Genomic DNA, 20,082 nt, shown 5'->3' on the forward strand with positions numbered 1-20,082 from the left:
AGTAATTTGTTTTTGGTTAGTTCAACTGCTAGTCAGTTGGGTTTGGGTTCAGACGCGTTCTCTAATGGTTTCCACTTGCCTCGACCCTCCAACTGTGCATGCCATTTATCGAGCACGCGTTTCAACCCTCACTAGCCCGGCTCTCCTTGGCTGAGTACGCCCATGTGTGGACATGTGTGTCGGTATTTTGTCTGCTTTATTTTCATGTACTTTTTAAATTCAACTCCACCTTTCAATGCGATGATAATTATCATAATATGATTTCTATTCGTGACATTTACTGTGTTTTGTAATAGTTTTCAACGATTTGTTTCACCTAAGCCCAGTCCAATATTTGCACCTCGCTACGCAATTCCGCTGAGGCGATGTGTTTATATTTTCCCGGCAACACTACTATTACTCCCCCCTCTCCCCCAAATCTTTCGTTCTACCTATCCATGCTCATCAGGTGTTTTGTAATTTATTTTTCTACTAAATTTTTTAATGGTAAAATTTACGATGAATGCTCCTTGTGCAATCATCCCCTATAATACCTACCATCCGCTTGCTAATTGCTCTATCGTTTCACCCAGAACTCTTCACACAACGCAACGTTAGTGAATGAAAACCTAAAACCTAACGCCATCGATTGCCCAACACTACTTTGCCGGCGTCCATTACGCAATTCATTCCCAAACCGTGTGAGAAAGTATGACCATCAGCATATTTCAGAATAATACCACTTATTGATATACGTAAATATTGTCGCTTGCCACGGTTTCGTTCGCATGCCCATCGCACGAGCTCCGGTGTGGGATAATGTAATAAATTAAGATATTAAATCGCCCACCCACCGAAAAGGGGGTCGACGGTAGGTAAACGTTAGAAAAAACTTAGCCAACTTTCCAAACAAGAATTGAACTAAAACGAACGCTAGAACGCCATAGGTGTGAGGTTTTCTGGGATGCTACATTCTTTTCCTTCCATAATCTGGTTTTAATGCTCATTCTGACTAGAGTTTCATTAAACAAAAGAAAGGTTTTCTCGCCAACGTGAATTAAGGAACACAGTTTACTCCATCTCGCATCCCACCCCCCCGCACACACACCTCGTTCCTTTTCCAATTTGCCACAACAGTCTTAGGTCCAGGTTTTACTGGACGCAGAGGAGGTCGGGTATAGTCTTCATAGTCATTTCGGTTTCATAAACACAACAAGCGTAATTCATTCTCACACGGAGCGCGGAGGCTAGTGCTCTTTACGGCGTTTGTACAGAGGAACCACACCGGCCACCACCGGCGAGTGCCGAATGTGGGTATGTTGCAACGATAACCGCGTTTGCCGTGCGTCTAATTTGGATTATGTTCAATTGGAATTCCTATAAAGAGTAAATTAAATCTAAAAACTAGCGACCTATTTTGGATGAAATAATGTTAGCTTCGCCGATATTATTCAATCGTTTCGCCGTATTCCTTTGGATATAACATTTCCCCTATGTTTAAATGATTATGAAAAATTGACAAACTTTTAGTAAAGCGACATAAGTGAGTGTGTGTGTGTGTTTTTTTTTCAATAAATACCGTTCGTGTTTTAATTAACAGCAGTTTGCCTAAGTATCATGCACCTAGTTTTTTGTTTCCCTAGTATTCTTCAACACTTTTTCTTGTGTGAGTGCAGATTGTAGCTGTTCTCGTTTGCGATTACCGTGATATTTGACAGCAAGTGCGCGTGGCTAAAAAGAAGCGTGGTTCTATAGCGTGTGTTTTACGATGCTTCTAGCAGGATTTTTACACGAGCGCACGCAAAACACGGCATTACAACAGAATAGATGGTACTTTTGGGCATTGTAGTTAAGTTTTCTTGTTTTTTTGTTTTTTATTAATCGTTCCTAGTTCCACACTCCGCTAACAAACTTTTCCTATGCGATCCGAAGATAATTGTCAATACTAATATGGGATGGGGAGGGGGAGAGGATAAAGAACAACGAGGACGAGCCTTTTAAGTAACCATTAAATCACCGTGCCTGCAGCGGTCTTATTGATAGTTTATCGATCACTCCCTCTTTCTCTCTCTCTCGATCGTTCCCGATCGATCGAATGTGACACGAGTCATAGTCATTGAGCGATCATCCATGATGCAACGCGCCTCCCTAAGCTAATCGTACACACCGACACTGCACTATCGCCGCGTTCAGTCAAGATGTTTGTACATGTCGTCCAGCTGTGGGGCAAAGTAGCTTCGTATTTGCGGTCTCCTCGACTTGAACGTCGGTGTCAGCAGACCGTTCTGCACGGAGAATGGATCCGGATGCAGGTAAATGTCTTTAACCTGGAGGATACAAAAGCGGAAGCGATTAGAAAAAAAAATTGATGGGACAGCGGGGCGATGGTACTGACCTGTTCGAAAGACTTGAGCCCAAACTCTTTACCCCAGAGAGTCATGTCGTTGAGGATGAGCTGCTTGACGTCCGGATTGTTGCACAGTACGCTTAGCGTGCCGGGAATGTTGTTCTCCTGCGCCCAGCTCTTGATTACTTCAACGTCCGGGACCACTATTGCCACTATGCAGCTCTAGAAATAATAATAAGGTAACAATAAGTTTAATTTACGACATGTAACTCTTGAGGGAAATGGAAAATACTGATTCTGTTAAACATGAGGAGATGTTGTTACTTCATACTTTCATACTTCATTTGGTGTCTTCTTAATAATTACATGACCAAAAACTAAATATCTCTGTAGTTTTTGTTTGTGGGTGGATGGAATCGCATAAATTTCTTTGTTTAATATTGTTTGATTTAATTTAAAATAAGAAAAACGGTCTTTACTAACCGATGCCGCTTTCTAACTCCCAGGTCCATCGAAATTGATCGGTTTTTTTTTATATTTTTGTTAAAATTTAACGATTACATATGCGATTCTGCCAATAATTGCCAAATTTAATATTTTTAGTTACTTCTGTACCTTTAACGGACAAAGAAGAAAATACTGTAAAACAGCCATACATTCTTGCTTTTTTTTTCAAATTAGACAATTATCAAATTTAACACGTTTTTGCTTCGTGTGGTTGTTTGTAATTAAACAGTGTTTGAATCTCAAACGCGTTTTTGTAAGCAGTGCAATATTTATTCCGTGAGGTTCCAAACCAGCGGAGGAGTTACAACCCGTTACAAAATCGGCCACAAAAGCACTCAAATAGTGTTGCACCTTATGCACTTTTGCGGGATTCGTTCATATGAATCTTTTACAATCTATGAATAAGATTCATTCAGATGGATTCATGAATCTTTTGGGATTCGAATTTGGAAATGCTAATGAATCTTTCATGGATCTTTCACGAATCTCCATGATTCTTTCACTGGCGTGGATCATGCGACCAAAAACCAGGGATCCCTTTAACCATGTTTTGCTTATCAATTTCCGTGAGTTGATAAATCTCTAAGATTCATGATTCTGTCATTAAAAGATTCAAGCATCTCTAAAACACAACAAATCATTCTGCTTCATGAATCTGAATCTGAGTTACACAACTCTACTCTCAATGCATAATTTTTTTGGTTTTTTCTTTCTGAAATTCAACGCACTTCACGACGCATGGAATGACGTGTTAAATATTAAACTATTTAACTATTTTAAAAACATAGTCCTTTTATAAGTGGTACAACATCTCCTAGTGGCACTAGGCCTTTTTTCCGAACAGAGCTACTGTGATCAATCGACGGAATATTATAGATCAGTAGTGAGCCGTTCGTAATACTAGGTGATGACTAGACTCGAGTTTTGAATCTTTTGATATTATAAAATTATGAAGCATTAAATATTACAAGTTAGCTCATTGTTTCTTTCTAACAGTTCAAAAAATGTGTTTGATAAAAGCTTTTGCAAAGTATTTTGTTCGTAGTATAAAAAAAAGGCTAACGTAAATAACGGTACATATTCTATTGAGATGCTAACCAGTGTTACGGGCTTGGAGCTTACCTTTAGGCTTTCACCGTGGACAAACACCTGCTCCACGTACTGGCTGCGGATGTACGCGTTCTCGATTTTCTCCGGTACGATGTACTCGCCCTGGCTTAGCTTGAAAATGTGCTTCTTGCGATCGATAACCTTCAGCGTACCGTTCGGTAGCCACTGTCCGATATCGCCCGTATGATGCCAACCTTCCTTGTCGATCGTTTCGGCCGTACGCTGTGGATCTTTAAGGTACCTAAGGAAGATAAGGAATATGAAAGTCAGATATTGACCAGCTGCTTGCTTTCTTCTCGACCTTGTGGTTCTTACCCAATGAAAACGTTTGCGCCCCTGACACAAATTTCTCCCTGTTGCTGCGAAGCGTAGTATTCCATCTCTGGCACATCTACCAACTTGATGGCGTTACAGGCCACTGGTGGGCCGACGTGTCCCGCGACGAAATCACCCTGCACCGTGAGGGTGATCGGTGCGGTACATTCCGTCTGCCCATAGCCCTCGCAGATGAGACACCCGAGGGCGGCTCGGGAGAATGCAAGCACCGCGTCGGAGAGAGGCGCTGAACCGACCACCATCAGCCGCAGTCGGCCACCGAAGCCCTCCTGTATTTTCCGGAACACCAGCTTATCCCAAATGCTGTTCCGTCGAACGATACCCCGTTTGATTTCCGCCTCCTTCGAGCTGAGTGCCATGTTTAACAGCAGTTTCTTGACCGAAGACCGTGAGACCTCCGCAAACACCTTGTCGTACACCCGGTTGAGAAGGCGCGGCACGGCCGGCATCAGCGTCGGTTTCAACGCTTTCAGGTCGTTCGTCAGTTCCTTGATGTCGCCGGAGAAGAACCCAACCGCGCCGCCCATATAGTACACACCGTTCTCACAGCAGCGCTCGAGCATGTGGGCAAGTGGAAGGAATGACACCATAACGTCGCCAACGCGTGGTCGATGTGTACCGAGCTGTAGCAACACTCCGGTCACTCCAGATAGCACGTTAGCGTGCGTTAACATCACGCCCTTCGGGTTGCCCGTCGTGCCGGAGGTGTAGCAAACCGTGCACAGATCGTCCGGCTGCGGTTCCAGCTCCGGATGATCGTTGATAGCGCCCATCTTCTCCACCTCGTCGAACGAGTGCACATCGATGCCGACGTTCTTTGCCCGCTGCAGTGTTGCCGGTCGCACCTCTTTGATTGCCACAATCTTTCGAAGGGATCTAGAAAATAGTAGAAGTTGGATTTAATGGCATTCGTTTACGCTGGGCATGTCTGTGGATCCCATCTTCTTACCTCGGTGCCTTATCCAAGAGCAGGTTCACCTTCTTGTCGTCCTCCACAACGACCACCTGCATCTCGGCCTGGTCGACGATGAAGGCGCACGCATCCGGACCGAGTGTATCGTACAGCGGAACGACCACCAGCGAATAACAGTAGCATCCTTGCTCGAACAGGATCCACTCCGGACGGTTCTGCGAGTAGATGCCAATGTACGTGTTCGGACCGGGTCGCAGACCAAGCGAGATCAATCCGGATCCGAAGTTCTTTGCGCGCAGTAGCGTTTCATTGAAGTTCATCCACTAAAAGTAACGTGAGGGAGACATAGAGAGAAAAGAAATATTAATTTGAGCAAATATTCTGCAAGGGAAAACAATCCTACCACGGTACGTACCTGATATGGTGACTGTAGATTTTCTCGCCAGCCGAGGCAAGGTCCATTGTTTGACATATGGGCACCCTTGCGGAAGGACTGGTACAGGGTTCGCACGTCATCCTCGAGGCAGCTGACGTATTTGCCGTCCTTCGCTTCCTTGTAGAACTTGGAAACGTGTACCTGATCCGGGCCCTGATTGAGAAAAACGGAAGGAAAAGTAGATTATTACCAACATGAAGGGAAACAATGTAAGAGATTTTAAAATATGTTGCTGATGTTCTTTGATACTTCTAAATGAATAATATTGAATGATAGCCAAATGCCACGCCTGAAATGAGTTAAATTTCATCAGGTTATTAATATCCATCCGCACTCCCCCTACGAAGTGTTGCCTCCCCGTGGCCTTAAAACCGGTGTGACACTGGTAATAATTCATCTCATCGTGTTCTTTGAGCATTTTCTTCGCCTTTCTGTTTTAGTAAAAATGGCCGTTGTCCGTAAAGCGATTGGAAATGATTTGTCGGTGGATTGGAGTGCAGAGACGGGGAAAAATATACCCAGCGCATTACATCATTGGTCCTCGGCCCGTTGGAGGAGTAGCCAGCCGTCCTGCGAACGGATGATCGGTTATGCCTCTTGATCGTAAGTCATCGTTCCGGGCGGAGGAGAAGAAGGAAGCTGCAGAAGCTGTTATGGGACGAACAACGCCGATCCGGTCACAATGAACGCACTCTCTAAGCGTACTCCTACGCTTGACCGTGATCCTATAGTCACGAAGTGGATATTTAGTGCAGAGAGGCCATAAATTTCCCATACAACCCTGTTGCAACTGGACCAAAAAAATATTGGACGTATGTAGGCGTCTGTTTTCACAGCACAATCCTTTCGACCGTCAACACCCCTGGCACCAAATGACTCGTAAAGAGGGGAAATTTATCGACTTTGCATCGTAAAAGAGACTGCAGTTTTGCTTCATACAGAAAACCCGTTTTGGAGAGAATTTGTCTACCGATTAACATGTTGACTGCCATGGCTATCATTTTTGGTAGCCAGCTGTCATTAGTTCTAAAAAGTTTTTGTCCCATAAATGATTGAAAATGTAACAAAAAAATTATAGTATTATTTAATACCAATTTTTGAGAAGCTAAGCTTTTGCTAAGCCTTCGTCGGTTTAATCAATATTACACACATATTTTATCAAAAATGATTGTACTAAAAAATTGTGCTAAGAATTCTTGGCAGTCAACGTGTCTTTCCATTTGTTTCAAAGCTAATAAATGATACAATTATTTCGAAGTAAACATTTTAATCACAACTTTAGTGATTTACTTTGAAAGATACGCTTTCAGACAACTAAATCCATGGAATGATCTGATCGTGGAGGAGACGCAATCAAATAAAAATCATGTAGTACCATATACAAAATAAGCTAATCCAAAGAACAGATTAATCGACTCATAAAACCCACAAACATAGATCTGCATGTCAAATTTATGTTTGCGTGAATGAATGACGGACTCGTCTCTCATTTGGATCATCCGGAATGGTCCATGATTTTCCACAAACCACAAACACCATTATGATAGTTTTCCTCTCATTTCAACAAATCTCCTTCGCTCGTTAAAATTATTAAAACTAATCCAAGAATCGGTGACCAGATGGCGTTCGAACCATGTTCTGGTATTACGGTGAGAAAAGGACAAGGAAACAGACCTTCACTCCCGGCGATATTAATCGGCGGTGTCCGTTATTTTAACGAACCACACACTTCTACCCCCGATGGACAACCCTAAAAATAGTCCCACTACGGGTGAACATTTTTCATAATTTTTCCGATCGGTTACTTCGTTGGTGGCGTCATCGGTTTTCCGTCCCTTTCAGAGTAGAGGGTAGGTTCCTTAATGACAGCATGCTTCAGAGGTACACTAGGTGAGGTGAGGTGTTCACAAATTCCGACGCGTGGGACGTGACAATACCCAAAGGTAGAAGGATGGTGTGGGAATACCTCAAAATTAGTCGACGACGCCTTGCCGCACACACACGCGGCTTCCGGAAGCAAGACATTTCACGGTCACCACAATCGTCGTCGTTCGAACACCTTTTCCTCGTCGGTCTCTGACATAGTCTTGCAATCGTTAGTTGTTGGTGCCAAGTGAGATACCTTTTTTTTTTAAAAAAAGCTGAAAAACAAGCAACAGGACTATCCCAACCCTCGTTCGTTGTCTGTTGCTTGAAAGTTCAAGTTCAGCACCTTGCCGAATGTCGCGATGCCGTAGCACATCGCCCTGCAACATCGCCTCGCCTCGATTGCTGACGTCGTCGATCGCGAAGAGAGCGTGGATGATCGATGCAAGATCCTCGCTTCGGCGTTTGTTTTATTTGGCGACCGATTTGAATGACTTTCGTTACGTTTGATCGTTACGAGACGCGGCCCTATTGACTGAACAAACATAAACACTACGAAAGGAAGGGCGTTGATTTATTTAGCGCAAACCTGTCAACGCCGGCAAAGGGTTAATAAGGTCCGAAAGGAGTCATGGGAAACGCCATCGTTGGGAAAAACAAACGCCAAACGTGACAGAAGAAAGAAGGATGTTTGTTTTTCTTCCCAAATGTGTTGGATACGCCTAATCGACATATTCGAAGGCCACAAACACCGTCATAGCGAACGCTTTTCTGTTCCTTCCTTATAAATAATATCCAAATCGACGTGCAACATAATCATTAAGTCAAAATGAAAACGTTTACGTGCCGTTGGACAGCTTTCTTTCTTTATCGATACCGTCACACCGTCAATGGTCCTTACGACAAACACGAGAACGGTGCAAAAGATCCTAAGGCGGTGAAATGTAACACACACCCAAAAAAAAGGGATGGTAATAAATTACCTTCGCAACAAAATTAGTGAAACAGTGCCATAATTTACTGTCAAGGTCCGTTTGTTGTTTCCGATCGTTCTAGAAACGGCGCGGATTGTCGGGAGGGAGTGCAAAAATGGGACGGTGGGAATGGTTAGGCCCGACTGTACTCTCTGTCCATCTACTACACGAGTGATTGACAGAAGAATGCCACCCCACAGGGGGCTAGGGGATGTTACAACCGGGGGGGTGACTAACGACCAAAGGCAGCATGACCTTATCGCTGACAGGGGAACAGGATTAATGAGCCACATGAAGTCGTCCTGCGGGACGATTCTAGGAAGGGACAATGCGAGACGAACTCATGTGATGTCTGATCACATGAGCGTTGTAAATGCTATTGGCTTATTGGCTGACGCAAGACAGTTCGTAATCCGATTGCCAATACAAAAATGTGTGTTTCATTCATGAAGTGTAACCCATTGTGATCAGGAATGCACCGTAACCGAGAGGTTCTGCTCATGACTCACTAGCAAAAATAAACACACTCGAAAACATGATCTCTTTCAAAGCGATCACAAGGTGAGAAAGTTTCCACCGCGTTGGTTTATTTATTCTTCCCAAGGGTGATTATTTACGTTCACTACTGCCTACCACTACGGGTGTTAGTGTCTCCGATTCCCGCACCGAGAGCGAGGGACTGCCAACCCGTCTCGAGAAGTCTGCCGGGAGATCACGCGCATTCCCGACGGTGTTGTGACCAACTAAACCAGATACCCTCATTTTCTCGAAAGAATACCCTCGCGTGCTCGAAGTGGCACAGACTTTAACCCGCCTTCCAACCCATCGGGGCCAGCTAAAGAATAATTTCCACCTGTTCCGCTTGCGCAAAGCACGGGGTTTCCTGGGTGGTTGCGGGAGAGGATTGAGATTAATTAAAATGCCGCACATCCCATCAGCACAAAGTGGGGAGCACAATTTTGCGATTTATTTTTTTAATTTTTGCCAACAAAAACAACGTTTGTTTTGACCAACCGAGTGGATGAAAATGGGGAAGCAAGATATTACGAAAGCCTGCGCGAGGTGCAGATCGTCGTGTGATCACCGACATGCGCGACTTAAATGTTGCAGCAAGGGGTTTGAACTGCACTGCAGACGACGCTGCTGTTGCCAGCTTGCGAACGAAATAATTGCAATTTTGCTGAGATAGTAAATCAAACACAGGGCGAGTTAAATTGTGACAAATATTATTTTAATCGCCAATTCTTCCTTTTCCACTGTCTCAATAAATCAACCATAAGTGGCACTGATGCAATCTCTATCCATTTTTGTGCCTAAAAAGAGCAATTTCAGATGAGCTATGACGCAAAACATTGTATCTCAAACGGGTCCAAAATAAAAAAAAAAATAAGATAATTAACACTTTGGCTGTCAAGTTGTTTTTAGAACAAAAATTTTTAGATAAAATTTGTTTATGAAATGTTTTAACCCACGCTTTTGGCAAACCAAGTAAGACTGAGCATCACAAAGATTACAATTTTGAAATTGCTACAGCTGTTATGTTTCATTATATCTTTATTTTTGGTAAAACAATATTTTAGAAAGTAATAAGCGTTTTAAAAGTTCTTTGCAAGCTGCAAAGCAACTTAAAAAAATAGTATTCAGCAGTGTTTATTGAAAGGATGCTTTTCAACTAGGGTTGGCTAAATCAGATTCATACACACGAATCTGAATGACTCTTTGCTTCGTTTTTGAAATTCATGATTCAGTTAATTCATGAATCCCATTGATTCATAAATGTTAAAATAATAGAACAGTTAAGCCCAAAAAATTGGAAAAGACACCCTTTTTTGTCGCTTAATCCATGCCAATGAAAGAATTATGAAGATTCGTGAAAATTTTATAAAAGTTTCGAAAGATCCCAGAAGACACATGAATCAATTTAAAGAATCTTGAGGTGAAAGATTAATAACAATGAATCTCGCTTAAAGATTCAAAAGGCACAATCCTATTCTCAACCCAAAGTTACAAGCGTGTAACAAACTAAGATTCAGATTCATGAATCAGAATTATTTTTTGCGTTTTATAGATTCATGCATCTTTTGAGGAAAGATTGCAAAGATGCATCAATAATTGAAAACTTCTGAGCCAAAACTGGGTCGTGGGACCCCGGTTTTTATTTTAGTGGAGATTCGTCAAGGATCGATGAAAGATTCATGAAGATTCATTAAGGTTTGAAGATTTCAATCCCAAAAGGTTCATGAATCCATCTGCTGATTGAACTCTTACTCAATGGTATTTGACTTAACCTTCCCTCATTAGTCTAAAAATCCGATCATCAGCGATTATAATGTCCTTTTTTCGATGACATTTGCTCAAATAACAACATAACGCTCTATGGCTTTGCTTCAAACAGATGTTCCCCCCGTTTCGTGGATAAAGGTTAGCGGGGAACGTGATTCAAATATCAACCACCGTGTTTTGTCGACAGCCATGTTACTCGTAAGCCGTTACGGAAAAACTCAATTATCCGCAGCGGGTTGCAAAGCGTTCGGAAAAAGCGATGCATCACATGACTAGCCCTAGGATAGATTTGCGTTCGCATTTACGGTTCGCTTGTTCGTAAATTTTCCACGCCACGGTCGATGCTCAAAAATGGATACGATCGAGCGCGAGTTGTTGCGCTGGTGGGTGTTTTATTTGCAACCGTCTGTCCAACGCTCATCTCCGCCCGGCAGTGTTTCCATTTCCGGCGCAAAAATGCAGTGCGTTGGACTGGACGAAACGGGCGCGAAAAGTGCGTCATAATGGTTCCATAGAGCAGGTCCTAAAATAACAACAAGAAGCATCATCCAACCATATGCAGATCTTTAGGTGATCATCTTTAGGTGAACTACGGAAAACTCCCCTCACCAAACGTGGCGTGAGTAAAAATAAACTCCACTTGACCGATTGGTTCATTTTTCGATAGATTTAGCTGCCTCTAGGCGAGGACCCTGAGACCCTTGAAATTGGCTACAATTTGTCGAGCAACACACACACACACACACAAACGTTGTACTTGGTTGTCTTTACCTTCAGGATGTCACTTTGAAAGTTGGCATTTATCGGTAACCGGACCGGTTCCTGTGCGCCACAGCATGACATTTTGTGGCCGCGTTTTGTCCTCCCACGGAGCGGTTTGTGTTGATTTCTGGTATTTTGCGTACAGCTGTCAAACTTCAACTTAACGATCAGCTCACGGGTGCATCAGTTGCATATGCTTAAACTTAAGGGTGTACGTGTGTTTATCTAAGGGTGACCAAGTTTCCAACACAACACTTTAACCGCAGCCTTCTATCCTTGAGCTAATATATTCCACTAGCAACGGGTGCAGATCATCGCCATCATCACCATCATCATGCTCATCGCAAAGATTGAGCGAGCGCGCAAATGGATCATCATATTCTTTCACCCACTTCTGCGTTTTGGCCAACTGAATCGAAGGATCGTATCGTCGACTTCACCCCTTTTACACTCCTTCCACCGGGGGTTTGGGTGTGCGTGTATGTGCGAGTGTTTTATTTTTTCCTTAGTTTTGCTTGCGCTACACTGCGCTATTATTTCCTTCGTTGCTATTTTAAACTGAAGCACCAACAATATTTTCAGCTGTTACACTCGACCTTAGAAACCAGCAGACGAGCGCGACGCAAAGGACAAAAACTAGATGAAATAGATTTTCACTTCTAACCCACACTGCACCACTACCAACCACCGGGGGATCGTGTACAATCTTGACGATGATCACTGATCCGACAAATTACTGTCAATTAACCGTGTCGCGCTAGTTGTCACAACGATTCGCTTCCAATTTTGATTCGATACTAATTTTCACTTGGAGGAAAACAGATTGATTGTGTTTTATTAAATAAAACGCACCATCCCAAAGATAGACCCGAATGCCTAGGAGGTTTTCTTTTTCATTGGTATCAGGAATTATTTTTATACAATTGTGTTCATCCAATGTTAAGGTCACTCGAACACCGACACCAACACCGCGTCTAATAAGTGTACTCGCGCACTCTCTCGCTTGAGCAGGAAAACTCAAGACACATCCTCCGCCGGCGACGTCTTCTAGTTCACTGACCAAAAGACCAACGACAATCGCCACGGCTTTGCGCACAGCTTCCCGGCCGCGCCACCCTTCGGACTTCGGTGAGTCTGCGTACGATCGCGCTTTCTCGCTCTAATAAGCTGCCCGATCGCATCGCGGGGTGCTTAACGCGGGAAAACCCCCTCTCTGGTGTCTAAGCAGAGAGCAGAACAAAAAAAAGCTGCCGGATTTTCATCTAGCTGATCCACTGAACATCACCGCAAATTAGTTAGTGTTGACGTGAGTGAAGGAAAGAGGTCGACAAATGCTTCCCAACCTCCCAGCTGGCGTTTGGGAATGATTGCTTAAGTGCACGTCATTAAGGAAGATGCGTACCGCACGTAGCGTTGGACGCTAATCGACTCCGAAAAGGCGGTTCTAAAGGCACGGCGCAGCACGCGCAAAGTTTCCCTCCAGAAGATGATGCAATGAGCAGATTTAAAAGCTAATTTCATCACGAACTGAGAAAATAAGAACCATGAAAGTTTTGTGAAATTGAAGCGTAATTATTGCTCCCCTTTGGTCGATACGTAAACGTAGATCTTTATCGAATATTCATTCGCCTCGAATGTGCCTGGTTTATCTTCAATCGCACCTAATTGAATCACTTCAGAACGATTTCGATTAACTACTGTTTTCCTAACAATAAATACTGATGCCTCACTTGCTTTCGAGCAATCGGAAATGGGATCCTCTGGCCGAACCGGCTCCACTTGCGAATGGAAACAAGTGGCCAACACCCGAAGGACTGTCCACAGATGCAACATTTACTTCTGTATCGCACCAGGGTGTTTAATTTTATTTCATTTTCATTTTGGCAGCGAAAGAAAGAGTAAACACCGCACATGATGGTGTGAATTTGCACAAATCGATCGTTAGCGTCTATTCGATGTCGATTTAGTGGCAAATGGTACCGCCCAGCTGGGCTTCCCCCCCCAAAACCGCACAGTTAAGGCCAGTGAGTTTATTTATAGATGAATTAATAAAATTAACATTATCATCATCTGCACGGCCGAAAATCAAACCTTCTCGATGGGCAGATGGGGTGCAGAGACATGACCCTGTCGAAGATGGTAATCGACACTCGTCGACGCCGGGGCAACGTGAATGTTTGATTATCGGTACCGGCGCTAGGTGATAGCCACACGCAAGGTCCTTGAAATGTAAACTAACAACTGCGCGGTAGCACGTGTCGATGACGCACAGCAGGATGGGCAGAGAATTTCCCACTGTCCAGTGGTATGGGATGGCACTCCCAGCGTACGGGGCACCATGCGCCTCCATCGGTTAATCGGTGCGGGCCGTTGAAAGAGGAAAACAAATGATCGCACGCAACGGGAAGCAATAATCTTGGCGGTTTCAATTCTTACCGCAGTGCTACTCGTTAATTTGTCCGACCTTCGATGCAAGATAGTTACTTCCATCGATCCGCTTGGCCGAGCATAACAGCCAAACATTCCACCGCTCGGTCCGTTGGAGCACGAGCTGCGTTTCGGTGTGTACAAACGATGTTGTTTTCTCTCTTTTTTTTACGCTCGTAAGGTATGCTATTATTAGGTGATAGCGAACGTTCCTTGAGAGCAAAAACAAGCCAACAACAACCACCCCACCAACGCGGAATATATCTTCGGCAGACGACATCGACACACAACTGACTGAGTGACAAGGGAATCTATTTATGATTCGCGCATTGCGCTGACTTTTCCGACTCGCTCGATGATGCTATCCCGCACGGTGAGGTAAGGCCTATGGGGAGGGTGCTTTTGGCAACCCTTGTCTGGTATGGCGGTGAGGACGCCGCCCGTAACATATACGGGACGTTCAGCCTCTTCCCTTTTCCGATTGTCATTCCGAGGAGACGTCACCGTTCGATCATGTGCTCCGCTCCAAATGGCCAACGCAATCGACGGCGTAAGGATGATGTGAGAAACAGAGCGATTTGTATTATTCGTTACACGGCGTGCGTGCGCGTGGGTGTTACTTACGTCTTCTATTGGACATTGATTATCTAGAGGCACTAGTGGTTTCTCCGGTACTGGTCTGGTCGAATAGTAGTAGGTTACAGCCGCGGCTGCCACTGTCAACGCGACGGCACCGGTCGTTCCACCGACGCACTGTAGATTCTCCTCGATCTCATCGACTGGAAATACAAAAAAAAAAAATAATACAAATGTGTTAAAACAGATGTGGTAAAGTTGAAAAGCAGAAAATATATATTCTTTGCCAACTGTACGAAAAACTAATCGCGTCACATGTTCTAAAAGTTACACGCGTTACGATCTCGTTACGGTCGATACGCCGGAATATATGCAATTGTGGGTACACCGTTACCGATGCGTTACTCGCGATAGTTTAATTTTTAGTAGAGTTGGGTAAACCAGATTCATATTCACTAGTCTGAATGATTCTTTGATTCGATTTTGCGATTCATGAATCTTTGAATGAGAGATTCATTAATCCCAAACATTCATGATTATTTGAACAATAGATTGATGAAGCAAAAAAAAAAAAAATGGGAAGGGAAGATAATTTTTGGTCGCTTGATTCACACCTATCAAGGAATCATGAAGATTAATTAAAGATCCATAAAATAACTCATTAAGATTCATGAATGCTTCGAAAGATTCATCAATTTTTTGAGTTGCAATTCCTCAAAAATTCAAGACTAAATTTTAATGAATCTTGAATGGAAGATTCATATGAAAGAATCTCGCTAAAAGATCCATAAGGCACAACTTTAATTTTTAGTTTTTAACAATAAAGTATTCAGAATGAAGCCGTTAGTTTAGCGCTTTACTTTACTTTAAGTATCTTGAATTCGTACCACTAGAATTATTAATTTTTTGGTAAAAATTTGGGAGTTTGTTGTTATTCTATAATTCACAACAAGCTATCAATCATCGAAAGGCATACAGGGCATAGGAAACAATCATATATCACATCTCGTTGCAATAGTAGGCATATCGTGATAACAACACACGCACCCTAATCAATTTCATTCAAGTTTTGTTTGCTCATTCTCATCATCACTTTAGCGCCCCTTATCAGCAAGCATTGGACCGGTTATCGTCGTAATGGTGTAGTATTAGCTACCCAAAAAGGTGGACCTCTTATCAGTTCTACCGCGTGTGTTGTTATCGAAAAGTAAACCTCGTGTCCATGATGTTTCACTTTCAAGTAAGCTTGTTGTTGCGCAAGGGAACGTAACAAAAAACTGCACGTCATTTTATAGAGCTCGTGCTAAGATGAAGCCCCACCAAAGGGGTACTCCTAATTTGTGACCTATTCACACACGATATCTAACTATCCCGGAGCACCCCAGAGATCACCTGATCGGTACCGGTTCCGCTACTAGCCGGGGTTTTAATCGCTGTCTAGTCACAACTTACGGTGCGCAGCTTCCAGAGCAAGAAGCCGGCAAACAAACCGGCGACCGGTTTAATTTATGCTACACGTGACAGCGATTCCCGGCCACACACTACCACCTAGGATACTGCGATATATATCGCGGACTGCACACGCGCAAACGTGGCCTTTCAGCTCAGGCCTCGGGCCATGTTGCATGCCGCTGCAGATAAAAGGGTTTTGCGTTATTTCCCCGCGTCCGCGCGTTTGAGTGAGCAACTCCGTGGCCGATCGCTCGCCAGCCGCCGCGAGTGAATCACATTTCTCACAGCAAACGATAAATATTTACACTAGCCTCTAAACTAATTCTTTAAACATCTACTCCACCCTTCCGTTTCGTACCGGGGGGACCATGCCACGAAGGCGGAAGTTAGGCAAAAGAACCAGTGAGTGGAGAACGTTCACGAGGTGATAAAAACCCGCTCGAGCGCAACTCGCACAACACCGAGTGTGAAAATAAATACACAGCACGAAACATACACGACTATTACCCCAAGATTTGATGATGTTCATCTTAGCTTTTCCGAGACACTGGGCTCTGCTCCCAAACGGAGAGATGATCCGCTCAAGTCGCTCGTAACTTCCCACACACACACACACACACACACACGAGTTGGTTTCGCACGCGCTTTTTTTCTATTAGTGTTTGCACAGTTTCCTCCGCAAGACACTCCTGTTTACTTTCACTTGTCAAACGTGTCGACCAGAAGTGCCCCAATGTGTCTGTTAGAGGGAAATTAGAGGAGGGGGAAAACAGAAGGCAAGCTGCGCTACACTACCACGAACGATCGCGGAAAGGTCGTGATCGTGTGCTACTCCGCAGAAGAGAAACGCACATAAAGATATAGGGAAAAAAAAGGTTTTTAAACACTAAAATATCACACTCCCGGCTCCCGGGGTACCAGCACTGAGTACTGACAGTTGCGTACTGCGCCAGTAAGTTTGCCGCTGGCGGCTCGTCGGTCGGCCTTCGGTTAACCCTCCCCCCCCCCCCTCCCCCTTCCCCGCGCTCTGGCAAGGAGAGTTCGCACCCCATTTTCCTCCGACGTTGGACCTCAAAACCGCGCGTCGCGGAGCAGCGAAGTGTGAGATAAGAGCGTAATTTTTATGATTACAGCATTACATTTTTAGCCCTATTTTTACCCCCCTCTCTCCCATGACTCGTTTGCGGAATGATTCGCCTCACCAGACGCCTCATGCTTCCCGATTTAATTACTTTTCCCGTACGCCACACACCCGCGCGCACGCACATCAGCGTACGATCCCCGCGCGAAGTGAAATCCCAATCTCTTGATCGCACTCCTGATCGCGGTCACTCATGCCAAACCCCCTCCCCGGCTAGAGCGCTGTCTAGGAAATTATTTGCGTCTGGCTGTGTTTGTGTATTCACTTTTTTCCGTAAACATTACCGTCGATCGCCGGCAGCATAGACGAGCATGCTGAAGCATAATTTGCTTTGCGCAGATGGTACGCAGCTTCTCTCGCTCCATCTCGTTTGGCTTTTCCAACCCCCATCGGGGGACAGCTATAATAACGCACGAGAGGTGAACGATCGCGGCCCAGCCGCCGGCAACTATGTTTACAAACGGTCCGCGGGTGAGTTATCGGTTTGATAACATAGGCGCACCACGAACGAATGATTACTCTGTCGTGTGCGTTGAAGCGAATAAACCGGGCACGTCATTTCATTTCAAACGCACTTATGAATGATGCTTTGAATTGTAATGTTTGACTAATTAGCATGCGGTAAACGATACGGCGAGCTTCCAAAAATCCAATATTAGTTTTAACGATTTTTTAATCCATCACCTCCGGCGTTTTATTCTGCTATTCTCATCCGGCTGCTAGCAACCGGAATAATTGATTCACGAAAATCGGCGCCTCTTGGGGGTGGGAAGGCATTTAAATTCACCCTTCAAAGCCACCATTTTTGGGACCCGCATTCCCGCCTCCAAATCACTGTCGTCACTCTGGACAAACCAATGGTCAGTAGCCGAGGTCTAAAATACTTGACCTTGCTGATAGCGCAGTGCTTTATTTTATTGCGCTCGGTGCGATCTTATCGACGCACTTAAGCCGCCGTTGGATTACACCGATTTGAAATCGCTCGATTCGGTTTCGATTCTTCCGAGCGTCCCTTTATGTTACCACCGGTGAATGAAGGATGATTGTGCCGAAATGGAGGATGTGACAGAAGGTTTGCATTTACGTAATGAGCCATAAAAAAAATCTTGATCCTTATCTAATGTGACGAGGAACGTGTTTCGTTATTTTAATCCTCAGCTAGCGTTTCACTTTTTCAAAGGATTGGGGTTTCCCTTCCAATGGAAAGATAATATCGATGTGTTACTGAAATGTGCATTGTCGTCAAGACTTTTGGTTCAATTAATCCTCAAATTTTTATCAAGAAGACTCTATAAAGTACTTATGACGCATGAGAGTGTAGCTGTTGTCAAGAGGAAAATTACTCCTAGCATCAAATAATGAGTTTATTTTTCTTTTGAGCTCAAAATTGGTCGCGGCGAAGATCTAACCTCTTGTTTATTTCACTTGCAAGTGAGGAAAGTCTATGGATCAGTCAATGGATTTTAATAGAGATGATCAATGTTTTGAATCCTACCACCTTCTCTTCAATTTAACTTTCTTGTGCTTTGAGTTTTTTGCATTAGGCTTTGGTTCAATTGCTACAACGAAAGGAGTCAGCACTTTAATAACTCTGATGAAACGTTGGCAGGCATAACTATTGTTTTAAAACAACCCAATACTAAAAAAAGAGGAAATTTGAAGGAAAAATGAGAATATTTGAATTGATTTCTAATTCCAAAAATGGTAATAATGAAAAGATAAATTTTACAAAGAAATGATATATAATACTTACAAAATCCGGTCGTGTTGGACATGATGGTACGTTTTGCCGATTTCAACCACACCAAGAAGCTGTTTGGTACTAAGAACATTCACCAATAATTTCACTCACGATGGGGTGTCGTTTTCCACGGAGCACGGAGCACGGACGCTTCCAAAGCGAAGCTGATCACTCTTTTCGCTCTTTCGATCCGCGTCCCGCGGTGAAAGCTTTTAAAATCTCACTGCTTTCGTCCGCCGTCGTTCGAGTGCGGTACAATGTGCGGTGGGACCGGTTTTTAATGTTTCTATTGCGCGAATCGTTTGCAACAACCTCGTGGAGTCGTTGACTGGCACGATTCGATGCGGATGCAACAGTGTGGGCTTTGCAGCCCTTAGTGCCTTTGCTGGGAAGCCGAACCGGGTGTAACCAACTTTTTTGCGACTTGTTTTGTCCACTGTGCCGGGTACACGTTTCCGCGAGCTCTGTTCGAAGGCCTCCGACTGCACTCGATGCCGTACTGCGACTGCTAGTGGGCTGCTATCATCATGCCGGGCCTTTCTTAAACCACCTCTAACGTTTGGCCCGATCGCTGCAAACGGCTAAGACCGCTCGGTGTCGTCACCATGCTGCCTTTCTGCACACTTTCTTCGCACGAACTCCGGTAACGCGTCTCTCTTGCAGCGTCTCTCTCTTTTCTTTTAAGCACGTTGCACTTTGCCAATCGGGCTACTTACGACGGATCACTGCAAATAAAAAGACGGAAGATAACCAGCATTAACCCACTTGCAGAACGGGGCTTGCTTATCGCAAGGGCGAGGCCCACAAACACCCGAAGAGGAGGGCCCTTTTGGACTCTTTTCCCGCGTGAGTTATGATGCTCGCCCTGCGCCCTGGAAGTCACAACAACGGACGACACCTTCGGCACTTTGTCTTGCGACGATCTTGCGCCGAGCAGTACAAAGAATCAACTGATGTGGTTAATTGCGCCGGATCGTGATACGCGAATCCACGCTTGATCTCAGGGCCAACACCACTTCTACTCTCGCGGCCTTTGTGCGCTTTGTGCTCTCCGAATCCAGCGCGTGTAGAGAGCGCGCGAATCCTGTTGGCCGCCAACTAAGGCTCACTCATCGTCATGCCCATCGGGATCGGTACGGGAGCGCGGGGTATTGGAATAAAGAATTTTAACCATGCTGGCCACGTTGACGGGCGGCGAGATTCCTCGATGTGACGAAAATTCCGCACCGTCA

The 20,082-nt window shown here is 44.4% G+C and overlaps 1 protein-coding gene across 2 annotated transcripts; it reads right to left on the reverse strand.

The window, feature by feature from the left end:
• Nucleotides 1–1,636: 1,636 nt before the first annotated feature.
• LOC131289859 (long-chain-fatty-acid--CoA ligase 6) lies at nucleotides 1,637–19,264 on the reverse strand. 2 transcript variants are annotated; one of them, XM_058319196.1, is made up of 8 exons: nucleotides 18,863–19,264; nucleotides 14,565–14,719; nucleotides 5,608–5,781; nucleotides 5,229–5,515; nucleotides 4,259–5,155; nucleotides 3,956–4,184; nucleotides 2,375–2,548; nucleotides 1,637–2,306 (listed from the first exon to the last, which is right to left on the reverse strand). In XM_058319196.1, exons 1-8 carry the CDS (start codon nucleotides 18,939–18,941, stop codon nucleotides 2,169–2,171), a joined length of 2,133 nt encoding a protein of 710 aa, XP_058175179.1. In that variant the 5' UTR covers nucleotides 18,942–19,264; the 3' UTR covers nucleotides 1,637–2,168. The 2 variants fall into 2 exon arrangements, with proteins under 2 accessions (XP_058175179.1, XP_058175180.1); XM_058319197.1 differs by lacking the exons at nucleotides 14,565–14,719; nucleotides 18,863–19,264 and adding an exon at nucleotides 11,523–11,594.
• Between the last annotated feature and the right edge of the window lie 818 nt (nucleotides 19,265–20,082).

The sequence above is a fragment of the Anopheles ziemanni genome, chromosome 3 (assembly GCF_943734765.1).
Source record: "Anopheles ziemanni chromosome 3, idAnoZiCoDA_A2_x.2, whole genome shotgun sequence".
Taxonomy (NCBI): Eukaryota; Metazoa; Arthropoda; class Insecta; order Diptera; family Culicidae; genus Anopheles; species Anopheles ziemanni.

What these genes read in the sequence shown, in the direction of transcription:
- LOC131289859 (XM_058319196.1), bottom strand. Translation starts at nt 18,941, where the DNA reads ATGTTCTTAGTACCAAACAGCTTCTTGGTGTGGTTGAAATCGGCAAAA. An exon ending in ATCAATGTCCAATAGAAGAC is followed by an intron (nt 5,782 to 14,564) that starts GTAAGTAACACC and finishes TTTCTCAATCAG; the next exon opens with GGCCCGGATCAGGTACACGT. An exon ending in TCCACGGTGAAAGCCTAAAG is followed by an intron (nt 2,549 to 3,955) that starts GTAAGCTCCAAG and finishes TATTATTTCTAG; the next exon opens with AGCTGCATAGTGGCAATAGT.